At 51.6% G+C, this 22,240-nt stretch overlaps 1 protein-coding gene across 1 annotated transcript in view; it reads left to right on the top strand.

Moving 5' to 3' along the window:
• The first annotated feature begins 702 nt into the window (after positions 1 to 702).
• Positions 703 to 22,240, top strand: part of TIAM1 (TIAM Rac1 associated GEF 1) — a 98,676-nt gene continuing 77,138 nt past the window's right edge. The window contains exon 1 of the mRNA XM_041460423.1: positions 703 to 740. Within this exon, the coding sequence (XP_041316357.1) occupies positions 716 to 740 (25 nt within the window). The 5' untranslated portion in view covers positions 703 to 715. The remainder of the gene's footprint in view (positions 741 to 22,240) is intronic.

The raw sequence follows: 22,240 nt of genomic DNA, 5'->3' as shown, positions 1-22,240 counted from the left end.
GCAACCATTAGCCAGCCCTGGTCTGGAGGATGCTGCTGCTCAAATCTTAATCCAGGGACAGATATGTGGAAGGAGGAATTAAGTAAAACCAGATCGATGTAATTTCTAATTCCCTGCAGTTCCCGATCCTGGAAACCCTTCTGCACCTGTGGGCAGCTGACTGGGAGCAGCTGCGGGGGTGTTTTTAACGAGGCCCCTCCAGAAGCACCATCCCATAGGGAGCAGGGAACGCCTGGAGGGCAGAGGCACAAGGCACGGGCTAGGTCGGAACGTTTTATTTTCTGCCTTGCTGGTGAGCTGGTGCCTGCGACCACCGCAGAATCCCGAGGAGCGGAGAGCTGTGCGCCTGGAATGGGGAGCCAGCCTCTCTCGTGCTCCCGACACCCAGCTCCTGGCTCCTGTCGCAGCGCCGGTGAGTTAAAGCCAGCCCGGAGGGATGTCCTAGGAATTCAGATTTCGGGAGCCAGCGGGGCTGAGTGGCAGCTCGTCTGAAGCCTGCGACGGGAGGAATTAATCAGGAGAGGGAGGGAGGGAGGAAGAGACGGAGGGAGGGATGGCAAAACCCCAAACCTTCAAACACACCCAATTGACCCATCTCATCTCAGCGTGAAACTCTGCGAGTTACACCCACTCCGCAGCAGCAGGGGAATGAAATGCAGGCGCTTCCTCCTTTCTGCTAGCGGCAGCCGGGGCTCGGGAAGCACAAAAGGAGAAGATGTTTGTGCTGCTGATGATGAGCGGTGAGATTCGGGCGGGCTGCCGGCTCCTGGGGCTCGCACGGAGCTGGGGAGATGGGTTTGGGGTGCAGCACCGCCGGGCTGTCTGAGCTGTGTGTCCGGGAGGGCTCTCCTCTCCCCGTTCCCGTATTTTGTGGATGGAAGTGTTGCTTTCCGTGAGTTGTGTGTGTCGGGTACTGTTTGCTTCTCCAGTTTTTGTGCTGCTCAGAGGGCTCGAGCTGATTGAATGGGAGCTGGGGAGTTCATAGCTGAATTCCCCAAGAGAGAAAATGTGGTATCGTGTTACTGACTGGAGATGTTCCCCTCTCCAGCTGTCTGGCTTTATTTTCCGTAATTACAGGTTGCCATGCTCTTTAATTGTTGAAAATGAGCCCCGTGAAAGGTTTCAACTTGACTGCAGCTCTGTTGGGTGTCTGTGCAGGGCAGTGCTGCTCCCCGAGGGGGAACCCTGCCTTTTGGGGGGGCTCACACTTCCCAAAGATTTGGGAACACCGCGCAGCCGGGACTGGGGGAACCTCGTCCCTACGGAGCTGCTCCTTTTCCTCCCGGTTCCTTCAGCGATGGCTTATCAAGTTATTTAATATCCCGGGCGTTATCTCTGAATCTAAATTGCCTAATTCTTGGGTCGGTGACAGGAAATGTGAGCACAGAGCCCTGGCTCTGCAATTACTGTGACTAAGCACCGGGGCTGAGCACCCAGCAGCAGCGCTGTCTCCTGGCCCTGTCCCGGCTCCCCAGCCCGACCTGCTGTCCCCAGGGCTGCTGGGACAATGTCAGGGATGGCTCCTGCTTCCCCAGGGCCACGGGCAGGGTTCAGCCCTGACTCAGAGCCCTGCGACCCATCAGCTGTGAGTAATCCTCCGGGGCAGAGGCAAAGGGTAATGCATACCTTTTTCTGGGAGTTAAGTCACTCTGGAGCTGTTGGAAATGCGCTCCCAGAGTTTTGTTTCACGTACCAGAGCCCCGTTGCCGAGCTGGCTGTTGGCTCCTCGGAAGGTGTTTTAATATTGCAGGAGGGATTTACATCTCCACACGTGATCGGCGCTGTGGAACGAAGCGAGCAGGTTTGGTGGGTGCCACTGGCTTGCCTGTTTTCCCCCGTCCTTTTGGAGTTAAAAGTGATCCGTGCATTATGGAAAAGGTGTGGAAAATTGCTGTGCTCAGCACAGCACGTGGAGCTGAGGGATCAGGTGCCCAAATGTGGCAGGCCTGGTTGCGCTTCCTGGGGAACTCGCTCTTTAAAGGGTGCCTGTCTGGTTTCTGACCTGTTTTGAGGCAGAAATGCTTTATTTTTCCAAAATGCCTGACAGAAAAAAAAATCTGCCAAACCGCAAATTTGCATCATTTAAGCGTTTGCTTGAGCTTAATGCTTTTGCTCTGGGAAATCAGCGGTAGGACTGCTGCTGGAATTGGTGTTGAGAAGAAGCATTGATTTTGCAGTGGCAGTGAGTCTATTAGGCAGCAGCGTTTGGAGCAGACTCGTTTGTCTCTAATGAAGTTACACACTGTGGCTTGACTCATAGGTGATGGCTGTTTGGAAAGGAACCCCCAGGAAAACAGCTACTTCCCTGCAGGATCAGTGACCTGGACTGCTCCAGGGAATGCCTGGGAATCCTCCTGCCCAAAGCTGAGCCAGGAGGATGAGGTGGCAGCAGTGGGAGCTCCCAACAGGTTGGCTTGGGTCTAAACTGTGACCTCACTGTGTGCGTCAAGGCGAGACCTCACTGCTCCCCTTTGGCTCTGATGAGTTCCCCAGTGCTGGTCTTCTCCCGGCTGTGAGGGTTATTAGCTCAAAAAATTAAAGGCTCTTTGATGGGGGGCAAAAAAGGCTGCTGGAATAAAACACCAGCTTCTAAATAATTAATTGTAAAGAAAAATCCAGTGCAGAAGTAACAGTGGCATTGAGTTCATCAAGGAGGAGGATGAGACTCTACTGATGTGTCTTTCTGGGTATTATTTTGTTAAACTGGCGACTGTGCAGAGCATTGCAGGGAGTTTTATGGCCCAGTAATCCATTGCTGGATGAGGGAAATACATTATTTATGGACGAGAGTGTTTTAACATCCTCGCATGGGGTTGTTTAAGGAGGTCAGAACGCAGAGCAGCGGGAATGGGATTAGCCCGGCTGTGCCACAAGCAGGGGGCGAAAGGAGAAGTTACCACGTAGATGTTCATGTTTTTATTGTGCCTCACAAGGCATAGGTCACAAGAGTTAGGGGTTCCTAGGACCAGAATGGAGTTTTTATTGGTTGTGACATCTCAAATTCTAAGCGAGCTGGAAGCAGACACGAAGATCCTTTTCCCTGGTTCAGCAGCCCCGCTCCCGGCTGCGTGTTTGTGTTCCCAGCGGGATGCAGGCAGAGGGCTTGAGGAAGGGGGATGTTTGTGGGAGCTGCCAGCCCCTCCTTCCTCACAGGGGCAGGAAGCTGTGGTGTTGTCCCACGTGTGAAGGCTTTCTGCGTGCCGTGTCCCAGAGGCACAGCCCCGTGAGCCGGGCTCTGGCTGCCAGACAGGTGCTTGATTCACTGCAGAGTGCTTTTAGTGTAATTGCTTCTTGAGGCTTCCAATTAGGCCTTCCCTGAGAGCTGGGATGTGATGTTCTCAGGCAGCTCGGAAAGCCCTCGCAAAGCCAAGCAGGGGAATGATCTGGGAAGGGAAGGCAGGACCTGCAGGCTGAGCCCAGGGAGAGCTCTGCTCCTGGGAAGGGGCTCTGCTCCTGGTCTGCCTCAGGAATCTCCCTGCTTCCAGCACTCTGCTTTCTGCCTTTGCTCTTCCCAGCAGTGAGCTCTGGCAGGCTGGAGATTGGCAAAGCAGCAGTGGTTCAACTCTGGCACTTTCTGGTGGTGTCTAGACAGATGTCCCATGGTGGCTCTCCACGGTCTCGGAGGTCTTTTCCAGCTCTAACAACTGTATGATTCCATGGTCCTAGGGGTAGTTAGGAGCCCAGACTCCTGGTGATGTTACAGAGTTTAAGAAGTGACCAGGCAGTCTCTGGGCTGCAGGAGCTGTGTGCCTGTTGTTAGGAGGAGCATGGAAAATGTGCCGTGGTGCCACTTGAGCAAGACTGGTACGGGGTGAACTGCGTCACCTCGCATTGCCAGAGCTGCCCCTGAGTTACAGGGAGTGAGCAGCAGCTCTGGAGGCTCATCTGGGGCTGACCACAAACCACCCTGCACACGTACATCCTGCTGGAAGGGCACGAGTGTCTGCAGGCAGGGACATTGCCCAAAAATCCGCCATGGGGACACGGGAATGTGGAAGTCACAGTGGGTGTGCTCTTCTGTGAGTGTCAGGGTAAGAGGGGTGCCAGTGGGCAGCCACGGGCTTGGGAGCAGTTGTGTTCATTTCTGAAGAGGCAGAAACAGTTGTTTTCTTCTGAAAGCTGCTCTGCATTTCTATTTGCATTTTCCCTTCCTAACAGTTTGGAAGCGATGGGCTCAGTTTCTCCTGTGAGGTGCAGTAGAATGAGTCACTTGTTGAGGGGATGTGACACTGGGTAATAAGTGCAGAGCCAGCTCTGGAACAGCAGAGTCTTTATGCAAGAGGTGTTTTTCCTGAGTGTGGAGGGAAATGTTCCTTTCAGCCAGTGCTGGAGCTGTTGTCCCCCTCCAAAGATGAGGCTCCCTGAACTTGGGCAGTGTAGGGCAGAGCTGGGGAAGTTGCCAGACCTCTCCTGTAGCATTTTGTCCAAAGCCAGAAAGTGGTTTTGGGGTCTCTGTGATAACAGAAGTTGGACAGAAGAAGGGAAATATATAGGTTTTGCATGAGTACCTTCTTCCTGTGTTTCTGGGGGATGCCAGGATCTCCCTCCACACCTCACACTGCCCAGTGGCAGTGCAGAAGTACCCTCACAGCAGCTTGGCTTCGTGTATTGCTGTCACACTCAGCAACCCCGCTGTCCTGCTCTCCCAGGTGAGCACACAGTGCTCCCAGTCCGGTCCCTCTAACAGGGAGAACAAAGAACCTTCTGCCGCCTGCTTCCCAGCTGGGAATTGCTCTGCTGCTCGTTTGCATTAGCCTGGGTGGGGAAGGTGTGCTCAGAGTGTGCCCCAGGCCCTCAGACACTGAGATGGAGACAAAGGCTCCCATTGCGCAAGGCCACCCCGGCAAGGGAGCTGGGAATCTGCTGGGAATCTGCTGGGAAGGGAGCTGGGAATCTGCTGGAAAGGGAGCTGGGGAGCTGTTGGGAATCTGCTGGGAAGGGAGCTGGGAAGCTGCTGGGAAGGGAGCTGGGAAAGCTGCTGGGAAAGCTGCTGGGAATCTGCTGGGAATCTGCTGGGAAGGGAGCTGGGAATCTGCTGGGAAGGGAGCTGGGGAGCTGCTGGGTGCAGCCACCTCACAGAATCTTTTAGCTGGGAAAACATCTTTGGGATCGAGCAGTCCCAGCTGGTCCCGATGCCCACCTTGTCACCAGCCCAGAGCACTGTGTGCCAGGTCCAGGTGTTCCCGTGGGCACCTCCAGGATGGGCACTGCACTGGCTCAGGAGCCTGGGAGACCCAGCCCAGAGGTTGTGCCTGATCCTGCCAGCTTTCCCCAGCTGCTCCTTCCCTTGCCAGTGGTTTGCCCCCCTCCTGGGGAGGGGATCCCCGGGGAGAGGCCCCTGGGCAGGAGCTGGGGTGCTCCCGTTTTCCAGGGGTGTGTGATGGCTGGGTGATGTCTGTGCAGGAATTTCAGCAGTGGCTCAGAGCCCTTGTCAGGCATCCTCTGGCTGCAGGTGATGTGTAACACATGCCAAAGGTTGTTCTGGTGAAAAATGACTGATGTGCTGTTTTTAGCAGTAACAAAGGAGCCTTTTCTTTCTTCCTTTGCAACAATGAGAATATTGTGGGGTTTTTTTTTTCTCTGAAGTGGGAGGAAAGTTGTGTTTTTGTTGACTCTCGTGGTCCCCCATGGTGAGTTGGAGGGTGCTGCTGTAAGAGCTGTGAGGTGGGCAGCAGAAACACACAGCCAGGGAGACTTGAGGCACAGTCCAGAACTCTGTTCTCTTGGAAGTTGCAGGATAAAATTTATGACAATAAAAAGCCTGTGGGAGTCAGTTCCTTGCTGATTTTTTTTTTCCCCCAAATTAATCTTAATGCTTTAGTAACATCTGGATGATTGCTTGGTAATCTTTTTCTGGGAAGTGCTTTTGTGTGTGTGTGTACTTTGTTGTGGAGTGATAAATCACTGTAATTTACCAGCCTGGTTTTTAAAAATTTGGAAAGTCATGCTGTGTGATGTGTTCCTTCGAGCTGTCATTCCTGGAGGCACCTGAATGAATCCATGACATTTCAGCTCCTGTTTACTGCTTCAAACAGGTCTTTATGCCTGACATGGTTACCTGAGTGTACCTTGAAGTTTGGAGTTTATGGAGAGTTTTTTAAAAGGGAAATTAAAAGGAATTAAGAGATTTTTGAGGAGGAGCAAGATGCAGCCACTTTTTTTAAGTGAAGTTGGGGAATTCATACAAATGTCCAGAGCTCCATGAAGAGTGAGAAGCTGTTGGGAATATCCCTGGGAGCCCCTGGTCCATTCCCACTGGCTCAGGCAGTGCCTCTCTGCTGACATGTGCCCTCCAGCCCTGGTGCAGCAGGGCTGAGGCAAGACAAGGGCAGAGTTTCACAGCCATGTAGGTGCTCCAGGAGCTGATTCTGTATTTCCAAACGTGGTGAAGCAATGCAGGGAACAGGCAGTGGCTGTCTGGGGCCATGAGAAAATCACAGCGCCCTTGGTTTGTGCTTCTGGGCAAGGGGAGAGAGGAATCAAGGCTTTTTTGGGAGTGTGGCTTTGAGGGTAGATCCATCTGCAGGGCTCGGGCTGCATCTTTGGGAAAAGGGGCTGGATTGTTTGGAAATAGAGGCATTGCAGGGAAGGTGTGCTGGCAGCCTCGCGGGGCTTCACAGCTAAGGGAGAAACCTCGTTTTTGCCAGCGCCCTACAGCTGTCCTCCTTGGGAACCCTTTTCCAGGCAGAGGTTTGGGTAGGGAGCACAGAGAGGCTGGCACTGAGCAGGGAAGAGGTTTGGGCAGGATGGAGGTCAGGCAGAGGGCCTGGGCTCTCTGAATCTCTGCAGGGACTGGGATCTCATCAGGTATGCATTGAGTTCTGCTGGAGAACAGGAGGCTGACCCACTTAGTGCCTGCCAAAAACCTGGCTCCACTGCTGGGTAGCACTGATCTCTGCTCTGGGGCCAGTGACAGGACCCAGGGAAGGGCTGGAGCTGTGCCAGAGCAGGTTTAGGTTGGATTTAGGGAAAGGTTCTTCCCCCAGAGGTGCTGGGCACGGTCCCACAGAGCTCCAGGAGGGTTTGGATGAGGCTCTCAGGGTCAGAGTGGGATTGTTGGGTGTCTGTGCAGGGCCAGGAGTTGGACTGGGTGATCCCTGTGAGTCCCTTCCAGCCCAGAATATTCCGTGGTTTCATGATGCTATTGGGTGCCACAGGAAATGGGAGCTGGGGCTGTTCCCAGGAGGGTTTGGACGAGGCTCTCAGGGTCAGAGTGGGATTGTTGGGTGTCTGTGCAGGGCCAGGAGTTGGACTGGGTGATCCCTGTGAGTCCCTTCCAGCCCAGGATATTCCGTGGTTCCATGATGCTATTGGGTGCCACAGGAAATGGAGCTGGGGCTGTTCTGCTGCCTGAGGCAGGACAGTGATTCCCCCGTCAGCACCAGAGAGATGGAAACGAAATAATTGCCAGTCCCAGGTCTGTGATGACAGGAAAAACAGCTCCAGCTTTGTGTGAGCCCCTGGACCCAGGCTCACATATCCTCATGTGACTGTGGAGCTCTGGGATACAACTGCAGGGTGGATCCAGCAGGGCCCCTGGGCAGCTCCTGAGGTGGTCAGGGTGGATGGTGTCCCACAAGGAGAGCTGCTGCAGACAGCACAGCCCTCCTGTGTGTAAAGCACAGATCCATCTTGCAAGCCATAGGAATTGTGTCTGTGGAATGTGCTCTTCTTGCATAATTCAGCAACGCAGAGCATCGAGGAGAAGTGCTGCAGCAAATGTTTGTTTGGTGCTGAGGACAAATGTGCAGGGCAAATCACTGGATTCCTTCTTTGAAGGAACCCAGTAGACCCACATGGTTGGGCAGGCAGAATTGCTAATCAATATACTGAGAGGAGAAATAACCCCTGCAGACCAAACTGTGCAGAGCTGTGGGGACAGCACGAGCAGTCTGGGATTCCAGGCTTTTCCTGGGGGTGCTTCTGGCTAAAGTGGTGAAGCTGGCTCCCTGCTCATAGGGGAGGCAGGAGTTGCCATGGTATCCCACAGGGGCTTCCCTCAGGCTCAGAATCACAGAATCCCAGAATCAGTGAGGCTGGAAAGGAACTCGGAGGTCATCAGGTTAAAGCTGTGCCCCATGTCCCCCTTGTCACCAGCCCAGAGCACTGAGTGCCACATCCAGCCTTTCCTTGGACACCTCCAGGGATGGGAACTCCAGACCTCCATGGGCAGCCCCTTCCAATGCTTAATCACCTTTTCCATGGAGAAATTCCTTCAGATGTCCAGCCTGAGCTTGCCCTGAGGTCTGCACGTTTCCAGTGCATTTTGCTGAGAGCTGTTGTCTACAAGGGGAGCAAGAAGTCTGAGGGATTGCCTTTGGAGTTGATTTGGGGTCCAGCCAGCCTCCTTTCTAGGACACAGACCTGCCATCCCTGTGAGCACGTTCTCCCTTGCACTGGGATGGGGCCCTAGTCCCAGCTCCAGGGTTTCCCAGGTCGAGGGGCTCATCCTGCTGGTCCCCAGAACCTGCTCAGGCTGTGCTGTGCTTATCCCAGGTTTGATTTGATCGCCCTGTGCTTGAAATAACTGCCCAGCCCGTGCTCCCTCAGCAGCTTTAGGAGGAGCACAGCTCACCTGGCATTCACACAAGATTGCAGATATTTAGCTCTTTCAGAGCAATCTTGAACCTGCTCATCAGAGTGTGCATCTCACTTGAAGCCACTCCAGCTGTGCAGAGCTATTTTTGTACAGGAACCCTTTGAAATTTTAATGCACTTTTTGCTTGTTGAACCCCAAAATGAGTCACTTAAGGGAGCAGCAGCGGTTTTTCAAAACCTCTGCTACCTGTTGCTTCCCCTGACTTTTCTGTAACCTGCTTTGGGCCTCGATTATTGATGGAAAAAGTGAAACACATCCAGGTGTTTCTCAGGAATGCGATGGGATTGTTGGGGTGTCCTGTGCAGGGTCAGCAGCTGGACTCAATCCTCGTGGGTTCCTTCCAGTTCAGGATATTCTGTAGGTCTGTGGTTCGAGGTTATGGCAGCCTGTAGTACTGCTGAGAAGGAATCAAGGACCAAGCCTTTTCAGCAGGTGTATAAAACTACCCTTTCATCAAATTCTTCTCAAAAATAAGATCTGGATCTGAACGCAGGAAGATAAAACCTCATCGGGGTTGTGTTGCTCGCAGAGCTCCTGATTCATTGTCTAAATGGCAATGAAATGCCTTGCCTGGCTCAGCCTGCAGCGGGATGTGAGTCACGTCCCCGCGTAGCTGGGAGCTGGGGACAGAAGGGACAGACTTGACGCCTCCCTGGCAGCTCCCGCTCCTCGCGGCAGACGGCAGCGCCACGTGTCGCCGTGAGCGCCGTGGCAGAACGCTCCCCAGGTCTCAGAAACTCAATCCCTTTCTGTGGAAGCCTCTCCAGGCTCTCCCTCTGCTCCCCACTCCGAGGGCTTCCAAAAGCCCCGAGTTCTCAAACTCCTGGAGCTCGCCGAGGCTCCCAGCCGGAGCTCTTGGGAGCCTGGAAATGAAAATCTGATTTTATTGCTCAAGCTGGACCAAATTTCACATTTAGAGTCTCTGCTAGTAAAATTGACAGAGCAATAACAGGATTATCTTTGTCCAACCTCTCTTTTTAAACCTAGCAGAGGAATGCCAGAGGCCAGGGATTCGTATTCCACTATGCCTGACCTACAATTTATGGCAACATTATCCCAGGGTAATTGAGTGGGTCCCACAGGTCTGTGTAGCAGCCAAATTCTGGAGGTGCATGTGACTCCTTTCACTTGATTTTAGAAGCCTTTTCTTATTGTATTTGCAGGATTCTCAGATGAAGGAAGGAATGATGAATCTGACTCCATGCTCTTTGAAGGGTAATTTAGTATTTTGTGATACTGTATTACGTTAAAGAATACTAAACTATACTATACTAAAGAATACAGAAAGGTTACTTACAGAAGGCTAAAAAGATAATAATGAGACTCGTGACTCTCTCCAGAGTCTGACACAGCTTGGCACTGATTGGCCAAAGAGTCAAAACAATTCACATGAAACCAATTAAACAATCACTTGTTGGTAAACAATCTCCAAACAGGTTCCAAAGCAGCAAAACACAGGAAAAGCAAGTCAGATAATTATTGTTTTCCTTTTTCTCTGAGGCTTCTCAGCTTCCCAGGAGAAAAATCCTGGGCAAAGGAATTTTCCAGAAAATGTGACTGTGACATTTTCTGATGAAGTGGCACCGTGCTGAGCGCAGCCCCTGCTGTCTAAGGAGATATTTGTCACCACCACGTCCCCTGCATGGCGCCTCACCTGGGTGGAGGGATGATCTTGAAGGTCCCAAATCATTCTGTGATTTAGTCTGGCTTTCTTTCAGTGGTACAGGAGAGGCTGTAAAGGGGCTTTGGGACTCAGGGAGATTTCAGGCTCTTGACTGTGAATCCCTGGAACTGGGTTGAAGAGCACCTCTTTTCTCAGACACAGCTTTGGTTAAGCCTCACCACTGAGTAACCCACTAAAGCTGTCAGGCAGCTGGAGTGCTGCACGCTGAAATCCTTGCCTTGCAATTGAACTGAATCTCTAGAATTTAAAAACCTGGGGGGGCAAGGGTCCTCAGCATTAAATACCCCTGTCCTCCTGTGAGGAACATCCCCCACATCTGGGCCGGGTGCTCTCTGGGAACGCTGAGTGGGTGAAACACAGAGGGATGAACCCCCCCTGTGTGAGCACTGCGGGTCATTCCACGGGAATAACGGCACAGGACGGGCTTCCCCAGGCCCAGCTTTGTGTGAGACAGGTTTATCCAGCAGCACAGAGCGGCGTTTATCTGAAATGCCACCTGTTGGCACGAGCTGTTCCCTGGGAATGGGGATGGGAGGGATGGAGCTGGCTGGCTCCTGCCCGGCTGGTGGGATTATCTCAATGGCTGCTCTGGAGAGCTGTTCTTTAATTCCCACTGTGGCACTGCAGTGGTGCTCAGAGGATTACGTGGAGATGGATGTGAGCAGCTTGATCCCCAGGAGCGGGAGGCTTTCGTGCCTGGGCTGGGTTGTCAGGATTTCTTACAGAAATTGAGCTGAGAAATTGAGAATTTGGGCTAAGTGACCATTTGTGCCTCAGCTTCCCACAGCCCTGTGCAGATAACTCTGTTCTGTGGCTCCCTCTGCAATCAGGGAGGTGGATGCACGTCGGCTGTGCTGCTTTTAAATGTGGCACTGCAGCGGTGCTCAGAGGATTATGTGGAGATGGATGTGAGCAGCTTGATTCCCAGGGGCGGGAGGCTTTCGTGCCTGGGCTGGGTTGTCAGGATTTCTTACAGAAATTGAGCTGAGAAATTGAGAATTTGGGCTAAGTGACCATTTGTGCCTCAGCTTCCCACAGCCCTGTGCAGATAACTCTGTTCTGTGGCTCCCTCTGCAATCAGGGAGGTGGATGCACGTCGGCTGTGCTGCTTTTAATTTTGAAAATATTCTAAACGTAACTCTTTGTTAGGCCAATGCAAGACCATTTTAATTTTAAATCAGCAAATATTTCAGCTGGGCTTCCACAAGGGGTATTAGTTTTTAATTATTTCTGGCATTTTCCCTGATTAAAAATGGAATTTATTACTCTTCTAGTTCTAATTTTGTTTACTGACTTGGCAGGTAGCGTTGCTCCTGGTTTCTTTCATGAAAGGCACTGTAATTTTGAAAAAGCTGGATGGCTCTTGCATTGATGTATTTTTTCACCTGAATGGATTGGGAAAATATTGGTAAAATTTTCACATTTTAAGGCTGGTGGAGCTAACAGCTTAATAATTGTTGTTGTTGTTTAAGCATCAGGTTAGCTTTGTGTGACATCAGTCAAACTTCGTGGCCAGTCTAGTCCAGGATGTCAATATTTGGTTTCCCTTCAGCTAAATTAAAATTTATAGTTGGCTGTCATGATAGTAAATGGGATTTATTTTGATTAATTCTTCCCTGTGTGCAAATCCCAACCCGTTGTGGTGCACATAACCTGTTGTGCATCATCTTTTGCTGAGTACATCCCTAAAAATTGTCCCAGCAAAGGCATGCAAGGTCCTTATGAATGATATCCTTTCTGTGGGAATTTATCAACCTGTTACAGCTGGCACAGCAAAGGAATCAACAAAATTAGACAGTGTTTGGTTTTTGAAATTTTATGTTGGTGTTAAGAACTGTGTTCAGTGCTGTTATTTATTACTTGCCTTAAATACAAGCTAAGTTAGGAAACATCTACAGTGGGACATGTTATTTATCTGCTCACAGCATGTGGCATTCTCCAGAATATTCCCCCCAACTCCTTAATGAATTAATTGGGCAAAATCAGCCCCGACAGATAAATAATTCTTGTCTGTTTGACGTGGGTGGATGGTGTTTAAGCAGAGAAAACCTCCAAGCAGTGTTCCTGTGGGATTCCCAGTTCCTAATTCAGTTTAGGCTGAAGTCACTGGCTGGCAGGCTGGACTGGGAGCTGTCCTCCTGTCTCCATGAATCTCCACCTGGAAGTTCTCTGGGAAAAGCACTCCAGGGCAGCACTGCAGTGGCAGGAGAGCTGGGATGGAACCATCCCTGGACTCTGCTGGGAGCATTCCCACTCCAGCAGCACTCAGCTGTGCCCAGCTCTCCCATCATCACCCTTCAGCATCTTCCTTCTGAGTGTACAGAGTGTTTCTGGGGCAGAGGAGAAGATGGATTCTGGAAATCTTGCATAAACAAATTACACTTGGCAGGCAGGATGCTGCCCTGCTCTTCCCTGCTTGTTAAGATTCCAGTAAAACGGGCTCTCTGATACAGAAATATCCCAGAAGAGAGGCTGGGTCAGGAGAAACTGGAGCCAAGGCAGGGCTGCACCTTCTCCCTTTGAAGCACCATCCTGCCTGTGTTTGCATTTTCTGCAGTTTTCCTCATGTGTTGGCAAAGAAACGTCAGGGTAAGTTTCCTGAAAACAAAGGATTGGAATGAATGAAGTCTTTTTCTCTCTTATTCCTGAAACTGGTTATGGGCTTTTCTTTTTTTTTCTCCTAAGCCAGTTAGGTTGGGCTTTAAAGAACAAACCTCAAACCCCAGACAATGCAGCAAAGCCAAGAGCTTGGAGCAGGTGTTGCCCACTTGTTCAAACAAGTCCAGGACTTGTTTCCTTTTCAGAAGGCAGTTGGAAGTCAGGCCTTAAGGAGGAAAACTAAAATGGAACTATGAACATGAACTCAGAGCGCCGGCTCTGTGCCCCAAAATTGTGTGTTTACATGGGGGCTGTGAGAGGAGCAGGTTATTAACCCTGCTGAGCCCTGGGAGCAGAGACACTGAACTTCCCAGAGTTCTCCAGCCTTTTTGTTTGCTGGGAGGAGTAACTGCAATCCCTTTGCTTCCCTGGATCCCTGGGAGTGCCCAAGGCCAGGCTGCACAGGCTTGGAGGGGACAGTGGAAAGTGTCATTGCCCCGTTAGGGGGTGGCACTGCGTGAGCTTTAAGGTCCTTCCAACCCAAACCATTCCATGGTTCTGTGATTCCCATCCTGCAGATCTTGGCTGCCTCACGGGCTGGGTTTTGCCAGAGTTTGCTGCATCTCCTGCAGAAACAAACACTCATTCTTCCTAATTTCATCTCCCTGTCCAGATCCCATCAGGGCATGCTTCCTCCATGTCAGGAGCCCTCAGCCTGTTCTGTCAGTGGGCTGGGAAGTTGTTTCCCTTGTAAAGCTGGAGGTGCCCATTGTGTAAAATATTTCACAAGTCACACTGGGCTGGGAAAAGGACGTGGTGGGGCAGAGCCTGCAAGCTGGAGCAGAGAGGTGGCCTGCCAGGTGATTATACATTCCTTTTCACGGCTTGTTTGGGTTTTTTTAAGAGGCAGAGAATAAGTTGAGGCATGTTAGAGCCTGTGTGAGGAGCGATAATGGAGTGCTTCTCTCCTTTCCCACAGCTGGGCGGAGGGAGGACGTGCCAGACCTCAGTGCCTGGCTCCTTGTGCTCACAGCCCTGTCCCCGGGAGGGCTGAGGTGCTCGGGGGGCTCTCCTCTTCCCCGTGACACCCACATCCCTGTGCCCTCCTCACCGTGGTGCTTGCTGCTGTCCCCTTTCCCATCCCACCACGCCATCCAGGGAATGAGCTCTGTGCTGAGTGCTCCCTTTTCCCCCGTCCTGCTGCCCAGTGAGCTCATCCTGGCTCCTCAGGTGAAGCAAAGGGGATGGGGGTGGTGGAAATGGGCCTCAAACCACAATTCCAGCCATCCCTGGAGGAGTTTATTTGTCTCATTTCAAAGCCATTCCACGGCTGGTTTGAATTACTCCTCCCGGGTGACCTGTTGTGCTGGTAAATGGTCAGGCTGAACAATATCCCGATATTAATTGGTGCCGTGGGATTTTGGGTGGTGCTTGGAGGAGCTGCGCTCTGCTTCTGAACATTAAGTTACTCTGCAAGTGTTTTTATTGTCTTAAAAAAGGCTTTACTGCCTGTTTACATAATTACTAATCTAATAATTATAGTGGAATTGAACCCTGAAAGTTGGTGGATCTTTGTGAAACACTGAACAAAGGAAGCCCGTCAGGTTTTTGTATCTTTTATAAATATAAGCCTCTGGAACAATCAAACTGACAGAAATCCCACAAAAATGTCCCAGTTAATGGATTTTCTGTGTGCAGCACTATATAGGGTTACAGAAATACTGGTAGCTAATTGCAGCCTTACAGATGGCACCAGGAGGGATGGATTTCTCCAGCCTGTGCTGCCTTCCTTTGGCTCCCTGCAGTTCAGATCCAGGAGCACTTTTTGCAGAGGGAGGAGAGTATCTGGCTGCTTTTTGGGTGCTTTGCTGGGAGAATTTCAGGTATTTAAAAAATTATATGTAAGTTGTTAACACGGATGTTTTCAGGGCTTATTGTGAGCTTCTTTTGAAGGGCACTTTTTTGTTTTAATGGGAAAATGAGATGGGGATTGTGACCTGGGGTGGTGCTGGGAGATGGCAGAGAACTGCCTGTGCTTCCTGCTCCTTCTCCTCCTTCTCATCACTGGCTCTGCTGGGTGTCCTGGGCACAGCAGGGAGAAGGGAAGGAGGAGGAAGAGGAGAAGGAGCCTTCCCTGCAGCCAGGGACAGCCCTGAGAGGGGCGAGTGGAGCTGGCCCGGCTGCTGAGGGGGCTGTGAGTCAAAGAAAAGATCCTAAAATTGACCCCTGAAGAAATGGTGTGTGGAAAACAGAGAAATAACATCTTGTTTCTCTGAGATTTCCCCGTTCTTTGCTCCCTTTGGCCTTTTCCTTCTCGCTGTGACCGTCCGGTGCGCGAGGCAAGGCGAGATTTCCCGCTGCGATGCTGGAAGCTGGCCTGAGCTTTTTGCTTCCATGTGCCCCTCTCCAAACCTCGTGGCTCCTTCGGGGGCCAGATGCAGAGCCCAGGGAGGGAGCTTGGCCCCGCTCTCGGCGTGGCTGGCGGGCAGGGTGCTGGGCAGCCGCTCTGCGCGGGCGGAAGCCGCTCGTGCGGCGGCTTGTTCCCAGCCGCCCCATGTGCAGCTCCCCGGGCGAGAAAAGGCTGCAGTCAGCACTCTGCAGCCGGGGAGACACTTCTCCTTGGCCTCTGCCCATCCCTGCTGCAGCCCCGCAGACGGGGAGCCCTCGGGAAAACTCCACCGGCAGCGTTTGTGTTGCTGCGTCACGCCAGCGAAGCTGCACTGCTGCGCTGCTGCTGCAGGAGCTTATCCTGAGCTTGGGTTCCTTTGGGACTTAAAGAAAGATGTGTTACTGTAAGTCACGTCATCCTTTTGCCGCTGTGACCGTATTGCAGTGGCCTCTGCAGGCTCAGTCAGAGGTCGTGTCCCAGCACAGCAGCGGATACGGCTGCGCTGGCAAATATTTGTGATGTAGATCTGGCCCCAGAGTGGAGGCTGTGCTTTGATTCCTGCACTGCACAGAGCTGTCCTTGCTCCTTTAATGTACAGGGAATAACATCTTGAGAAAGGTTTTGTAGGAGTTGATTAAAAACTGTAAATAATAAAGTACCAAATACGGGGATTTTTACCTCTTCCCCCTCTTTTCATGTAGGTACGTCAGCTCTAAAAAGTGGTGGAAAAAACCTAAGAAGACAAGTAAGGAAGGGAATTGCATTTGAAATATTTTGATGTTGCTCATGGGTGACTTGAAAGGACGTACAGCCCATCAATGCTGTGTGATGAGGAGATCTTTTCAGACCAAGACTCTGATGGCAGAGCATCCAGAGGTCTCCAGAGCACCTGTAGGGCAGACTCTGTAGTAGAGAGCACAAAAGTTCAAGGTGAAACCCTGCACTGGCACAAAGGTTATTGCCTCCCAAAAAGAGATGCAAGGGCTGGTGCAGAACCACAGAGTCTTTGTTTAGCTCTGTTGTAAATGTGTCCTTTGCTTCTCTCTTTTGTCCCCTCTTTGAAGGGCTTCCCTTGAAGATGGCAGCAGTGTCTGAGGTCTGTAGGATCAGTGTGGAGACGTGGCTGTGGCTGCTGGTGGAGTGGAAGGCACGGGAGAGTCACCTCTCCTGGTGGCCTTGGCTCAGGAGGGTGGAAAAGTGTCTTTCAAGAGGGAATTCCTGGTCCCTGGTGTTATTTTTAACACCCTTTTGAGTAAAAGTTGCTTTAAGCAGTAACACAGCGGTGGCTGTGTGCATGCAGACAAAAGCAGTGCTGGGAAGTTACTGGGAAAGGCTGGATGTCCCTGCAGCTTGGAGGTGGCTCTGTGGGGGGACAGAAGCCATTCAGGCGAATTCAGGAGCTGTTGTGAGCTCAGGTGGGTGGGTAATTCCCTCGTAGCACAGGCAAGGTGACTGGTCAGTGTGTGCACAGGTAGACTGAGTGTGCGTCTGCTCGAGGGTTTGCTTTCATTTGGCTGGGAATGATGCCACAGAAAACACCAGTGGCTTTGGCAGCCACTAAAATCATCTTCTGCTCTTTAAATGTAAAGAGGAAACTGGCTTTTTTCTTGCAGGGTTATTTTGGAAAAGTGAAGCACTGAAATGATGGAATAGCACTTGCTGCTGAAAATATCAGTCACAGGTTGGAGAAAATCTCTAAGGTCGTGGGGTCCAACCTGTGCCTGATGTCACCAGCCCAGAGCACTGAGTGCCATGGTCACTCCTTGCAGTGCTGGGTAGATTTACTGTGGTTCTCTTTGCTGGTGTGGCTGATACCTCACCAACCTGGCATTTGGAGGAGGCATAGCTGTTGTTTTATGAGGAGTTTGCGTTCCTGACACATATTTTAGAATACCAAAAAAAAATTCCCACTTCTTCATACTTGAGCTCAGTGTTTTGTTTCTGTGGCTGTAGCCAGCAGTGAGTGCACGGAAAGGAGTGAGAGCCTGGTGCTGAAACATTCCCACTAGGGTTTGGTGCTGAAACATTCCCACTAGGGTTTGGAGCATCTCTCCCTGCTCCTTCTCTGGCACTGCTTTTTGGGTCATTTTCAGGGGAGGGCTGAGCTGAAGCTGGTTTGGCAGTGTGCTGTGCAGGATGTGGGGAGCTCTCAGGTACAAGCCCTGCAGCTGGTCACCTGGCACCACTCACAGGCAGCTCCCTCCTGCCAGCAGCAACATTCCCCTCTGATTGACCACAGATTGCAAAGCCAGGGGAGGACTGGACCAGCCGTGGTGCTGCCAAGCTGTGGAGGATTTGTTGTTGGTTTTTTCCTATTGCTCAGGAGCAGCTTGAGGCTGGGAAGGACGAGCTCTGTCCCTCTGTGCAGCTGTGATCCCTGGGTCTCACCGAGGCTGCTCAGGGCTCCAGGGCAGTGTTCAGCCCCTGAACCCCCAGCTGGATGCTCTGGGGCTGCTCAGCTGCCTCTCTGCCTGTGTTCCACTTGACAGCAGCTTTGTTGTTCTGAACTCCCCTCGGAGTGAAGCCTCGCTTTGGCCTTGCCTTTGCTGAAGGTGTCTGGTCTGTGTTAACCTTGGCCACGGTGAGGATTGCACGTTCCAGATGAGGTCAGTGTCTTCTGCAGCATCAGTCACTGCTGTTTCTGCTGGGCAAGTCCTGCTTGGTGCATCCTTTGATTTACATTTGCTTTTCTTGGCATTTCTGTCACACACAGGAGCTGATGGCCCTCTGGGATCAATATGAGACAAAAGGTCTGTTCTGTGCTCTGACTTCTCCCAGCTTTGTGTCCTCAGCACAAGTCACCAGCACATTTCATTTTTATGTGTCTGCATTGAAAACATGAAAAGACTTGAGTGAGGTAATTCTCTCCTCAGCACAACCTCTGTGCAAAGTTTCTTATGCAGATCATAATTCCTGTGCCAGTTTTTGTCATCTTCAGCTCCACTAGCAGTTTCCTGGAAAGGTGTCTTCTGCCTTTCCTCCTCTGGAAAATGGGTCATCTTCTTGCAGGGATGATCAAGAGCAGCAGGCAGAAATTAATTCCGATTCCCATTTTTTCTCGTGTCATTCCCGGTTCCATCTCTCAGCTGTGCTCCCCAGCTCGCATCCCACTGACAGACAGATGGACACATCACTGCTGGGATCACTTGTTCTGCAGTCCCAGGCAGGATCCTGATCCACAGGTTTTAATATAAAAATTCCTTCCCATATCCCTGTGGTTGCTTCTCTCATAGTTTTGGGATGCAGATTGAAAGCTGCTGCTGACTGGCACGTTTTACCCTCTGGATTTTGCTCCTGATAACCTCAGATGTGGTAATTCACATGCCTCTCCCCCCATGCACTCTATGGAAAAGGAGGCAAAGCCTTCATTTCAGTTGGAGGCCACACTCAGAGCTGATGGGTATCAGCTTTCCACCCTGAGCTGCCTTCCCTGGCTTTGGGTAGTTCTGGCTTTTCCTCTCCAGAGCATTTGCTGATCCATGCCTTTTCTGGCTCTGCTCCCTTCCCAGGGTGGGGGCTCACCCCCTGAGCCCCGAGGGTGTCTTCTCCTGGGATTTCCATCCCTCGTGGATGGGTTCTGTCCCCTGTTCATTAAAGAAGCAACACCCAGCCATGTGGCCCTGGAGATGTGTGCCCCTCCCTGGGGGAGACCCATGTCAGGAGCTGTGAGGGACAAGTCGTGGCTGGAACCGGTCAGCCCAGATCAGCTGAAGCCACCAGCTTCTGCCAGGACGTGCAAGATAAAACCTGAGTGCTGCCTTCACCTTTGGCAGTGCCAGCTGGTCCCAAGGAGCCGAGCTGTGCATGGTCTGGAGGGGTGAGGCTGTGCCATGGCAGAGCTGCTCTGCTGGGGCTGATATCAGGAGCTGAGCACAGCAGCCACCTGGACACAGCTCTGCTTAACAGCAGGCAGGATTCCCCTGGGGTTTTGGGAAGCTTGGGCTCCTTTGGTTGCTCCCATGGTCTCTGCCAGGGGCGCTGGGAGCAGGAGGAGGGTGGGAGTCCTGTGGGCAGTCCTGCCTTTGGGCCTGGCTGAGTGGCTGTGTCAGCATCTTCCCTTGTCCCTGCCCCAGCAGAGAGCCCTGTCCGTGCTGCACTGACATGCCAGGCAAAAACCCCCTGGTTTTGGGAATTTAGGATGTTCAGTGCGTGCTTTCCGCTGGTGGGACACAGCTTTCCTCCTTGGTCACCCCGTACCCTCTCCCGCTGGGATGTGGCTGTGCTGGGTCTCTGTGCACTGTGTTCCCAGAGAGAAGGGAGCTCTGGGGAGCCTGGCAGCAGGAATCCAGCCCTCCCTGCAGTGCTGGCCTCCCCAGCCCAGTGCAGTTTCAGTGAAGGACGAGTCTTGAGTGGTGCTGATTTCAAAGCAGGAGCTCACAGAGAGATCCTGGTGCCAAAACCTGTGCGAGGCATGCTGTCATCTGCAAACAACATCCTTTGCTTCAGTCCTTTTTCTTATTGTGGAAGTTGTTGTGCTGTCCTTTCTCCTGACTCTGAAGCAGTGATTGAGGAGGCTTACAGAGCTCTGGTGCCCAGTGAGGTTCCTCACCCTCCCTTGGGGAGAAGGAGCAGAAAGGGAAAGCTCTGCTGATCTGCCCGAGTTGTATTTCACACCGGTTTTTCCACAGACCTCTGGAATCCCTCCCTAGTACTTAAGTCAGGGTATCTAAAATTAGGTACTTCATATCTCAGGCACCATCTTAATGATCTGTGTGAGGTCTTTGGCATTGCTTGAAAATCAGATTACTTACCTCAGTGCTTAAATGAGGAGATACACCAAGCACTTCCTCTGCAATTCCCCCTACCACAATTATTGCCCTTAATTTTTTTCCACACCATTTTAATCCTTCACATCCTGTCTCGTCGGTCACTCTAGCCAAGGGTTTCAGTTTTTATTGCTGGAGCCTGTGGTGCTGGGTGGTTCTTCTGTGCAGGCAAGGTCCCACTCCTTGGCTGTACAGTGAGAGCTCCCACAGATCCATTTGGAGCTCTTGTCTCCTGGCCTGAACATTTTCTTGTTACTTCTCAATCTTTTGAGTGCATTTGGCACGTCCCACCCTTGCTGTGTATCAGCAGTTCTCGGCTCATTTGGCACAAGCAGAAAGCCCTTTTTAAGCTAAGTGTAATAACAATAACATAGAACCTAAAGGTAAATAAACAAGCCGCACCTTATTTTTTATTTCAGCTGCATTTTGGGAATTCTTTTCATTTTTCAGGTATCATATAAATGTACATGCAGTCCTCAGAGCCTCCACGGAGGCCAAGTGGGCTCCTCCTTCCCTGCAGTTCCTCGTGGCTGGGCTTAGTCTGCCCCACAGGCTCCAGGGAGTTGCCCTCGTGGCTTCCCATAGATTTGCTTATGTCTGATGATCTGAAATTAGAATCCTTCCCCTGCTCTGCCCTTTGCTGGAAACGTGTACAACCTTGCAGATTTCCCCCCCAGGGCAGAAAGGGGGATTTTCCCACCATTAAAAATAAAAGGGAAGGGAAGGAGAAAGAGTTAAAACATGCTCAGATAGTTGTAAAAATGATTGAAAAACAAACAAACCCACAACCGTGTCAATTGTTCACATCCCCTCTATAAATAGAGAAACCCTGGAGAGGGGGCTTTCCCTTGGGCTACCTGCTCTGCTCTTTGATTAATTTATTGCCAAGGCCCCACGGTGCTTCCTTGGTGCTGTGCTCCTGGTTTTGTTTCCTTTAGCAGGGATTTGGGGATAGCTGACTGTTGCCTCTGTGGAGGTCTAAAGTCTCTCGACGAACCTTCCTCCCTCCTCTCTTCTTGCCTTTTCTTCCCTCCCTTGGGAATTGTCGTAGGGGCGGTGCTGCAGCTGGAGGAGCAGGGCTTCCCACACCTTCCCCGCCAGGAGCTCTGCTCAAAGGGAATGTGGGTTTATTTTTCTTTGCCCTCCCCTTCATCTGGAGGATCACCAGCGTTGTTCTCGCGGCCGTGACAGACGCGGAGGTTGCGCGCTAGCGAGACGCTTGCAAAGAGGTTTTGCAGTTGGAGCTCTACCTGCCCGTTCCTGGGGATGGATGGATGGATCCCTGACCTTCCTGCGTGGTCACTGTCGGCACACTCCAGCTGCAGGAGCAGCCATTCTCCTCAACAGGTAGTACATGCCATGCTTGATTTGAAATGCATTTTTCTTACAAGCAGCGCTCGGTTTGAAATTAATTTTTCTCACAAACAAAAGGCTTCTATGGCGTTTTAAATGTCATAGAAAGAAAACACAGAGAGGAGCACGTTTGTCATTCATTTTCACTGCTTTAAAAGTCAACCAGCTTCTGCAATCCTCTGAAGTTGGTCTCAGGGCTCAGTGTCTGGATGAAGAGTGGGGAAGCTCAGAGCATTTCTGAATTGCGTTTCTGAGCAAAGATCTGGGCATAGAGCAGTCTTTTCTCCATCCATCCATCCATCCATCCATCCATGGATCCAGCACTCCTGCAGCCTCCCCTCAAGGGGTGGGGCAGCTTTGGGCACCACAGTTCAAGAAGATCTGGAGCTATTGAAGAGCATCCCTAGGAGGACACGAGGCTGGTGAAGGGTCTGGAGGCTTGTCAGGGTGTCTGTGCAGGGCCAGGAGCTGGACTCTGATCCCTGTGGGTCCCTTCCAGCTCAGGATATTTTATGCTGCCTCTCCTGTGGGTTTTGTTTTGCAGAGGGCAGCCCAGGGACATGGGATGGGGAGAGGCAGAGCTGCCAGGCCAGCAGAGCCCTGGAGCACAGGAGAGCATTTACCTGGGTCTCAGGGCAGGGCATTGGCTGGGCTGATCTCAGCAGCAGTCATGTTAGCTAACTAACTATTAACTAACAAAATGTGGCCTCCAGTCACAAACCAAGGGCCTGATTGTCCGTTTCAGGAGGTGGGATCAAACACTGGAGTTACAGTGGTGTGGAACTGGGATGGTGGGTGGGGGATACAGCCCAGAGCTGCTGATGGATACTGAATGGTTTCTGTATGGAATG

Source organism: Pyrgilauda ruficollis, unplaced genomic scaffold, assembly GCF_017590135.1.
Source record: "Pyrgilauda ruficollis isolate IOZ18807 unplaced genomic scaffold, ASM1759013v1 scaffold143, whole genome shotgun sequence".
In the NCBI taxonomy this organism is placed as follows: domain Eukaryota; kingdom Metazoa; phylum Chordata; class Aves; order Passeriformes; family Passeridae; genus Pyrgilauda; species Pyrgilauda ruficollis.
The sequence above is the reverse complement of the archived record's forward strand: the minus strand, read 5'-3'. Positions and strand labels throughout refer to the sequence as shown.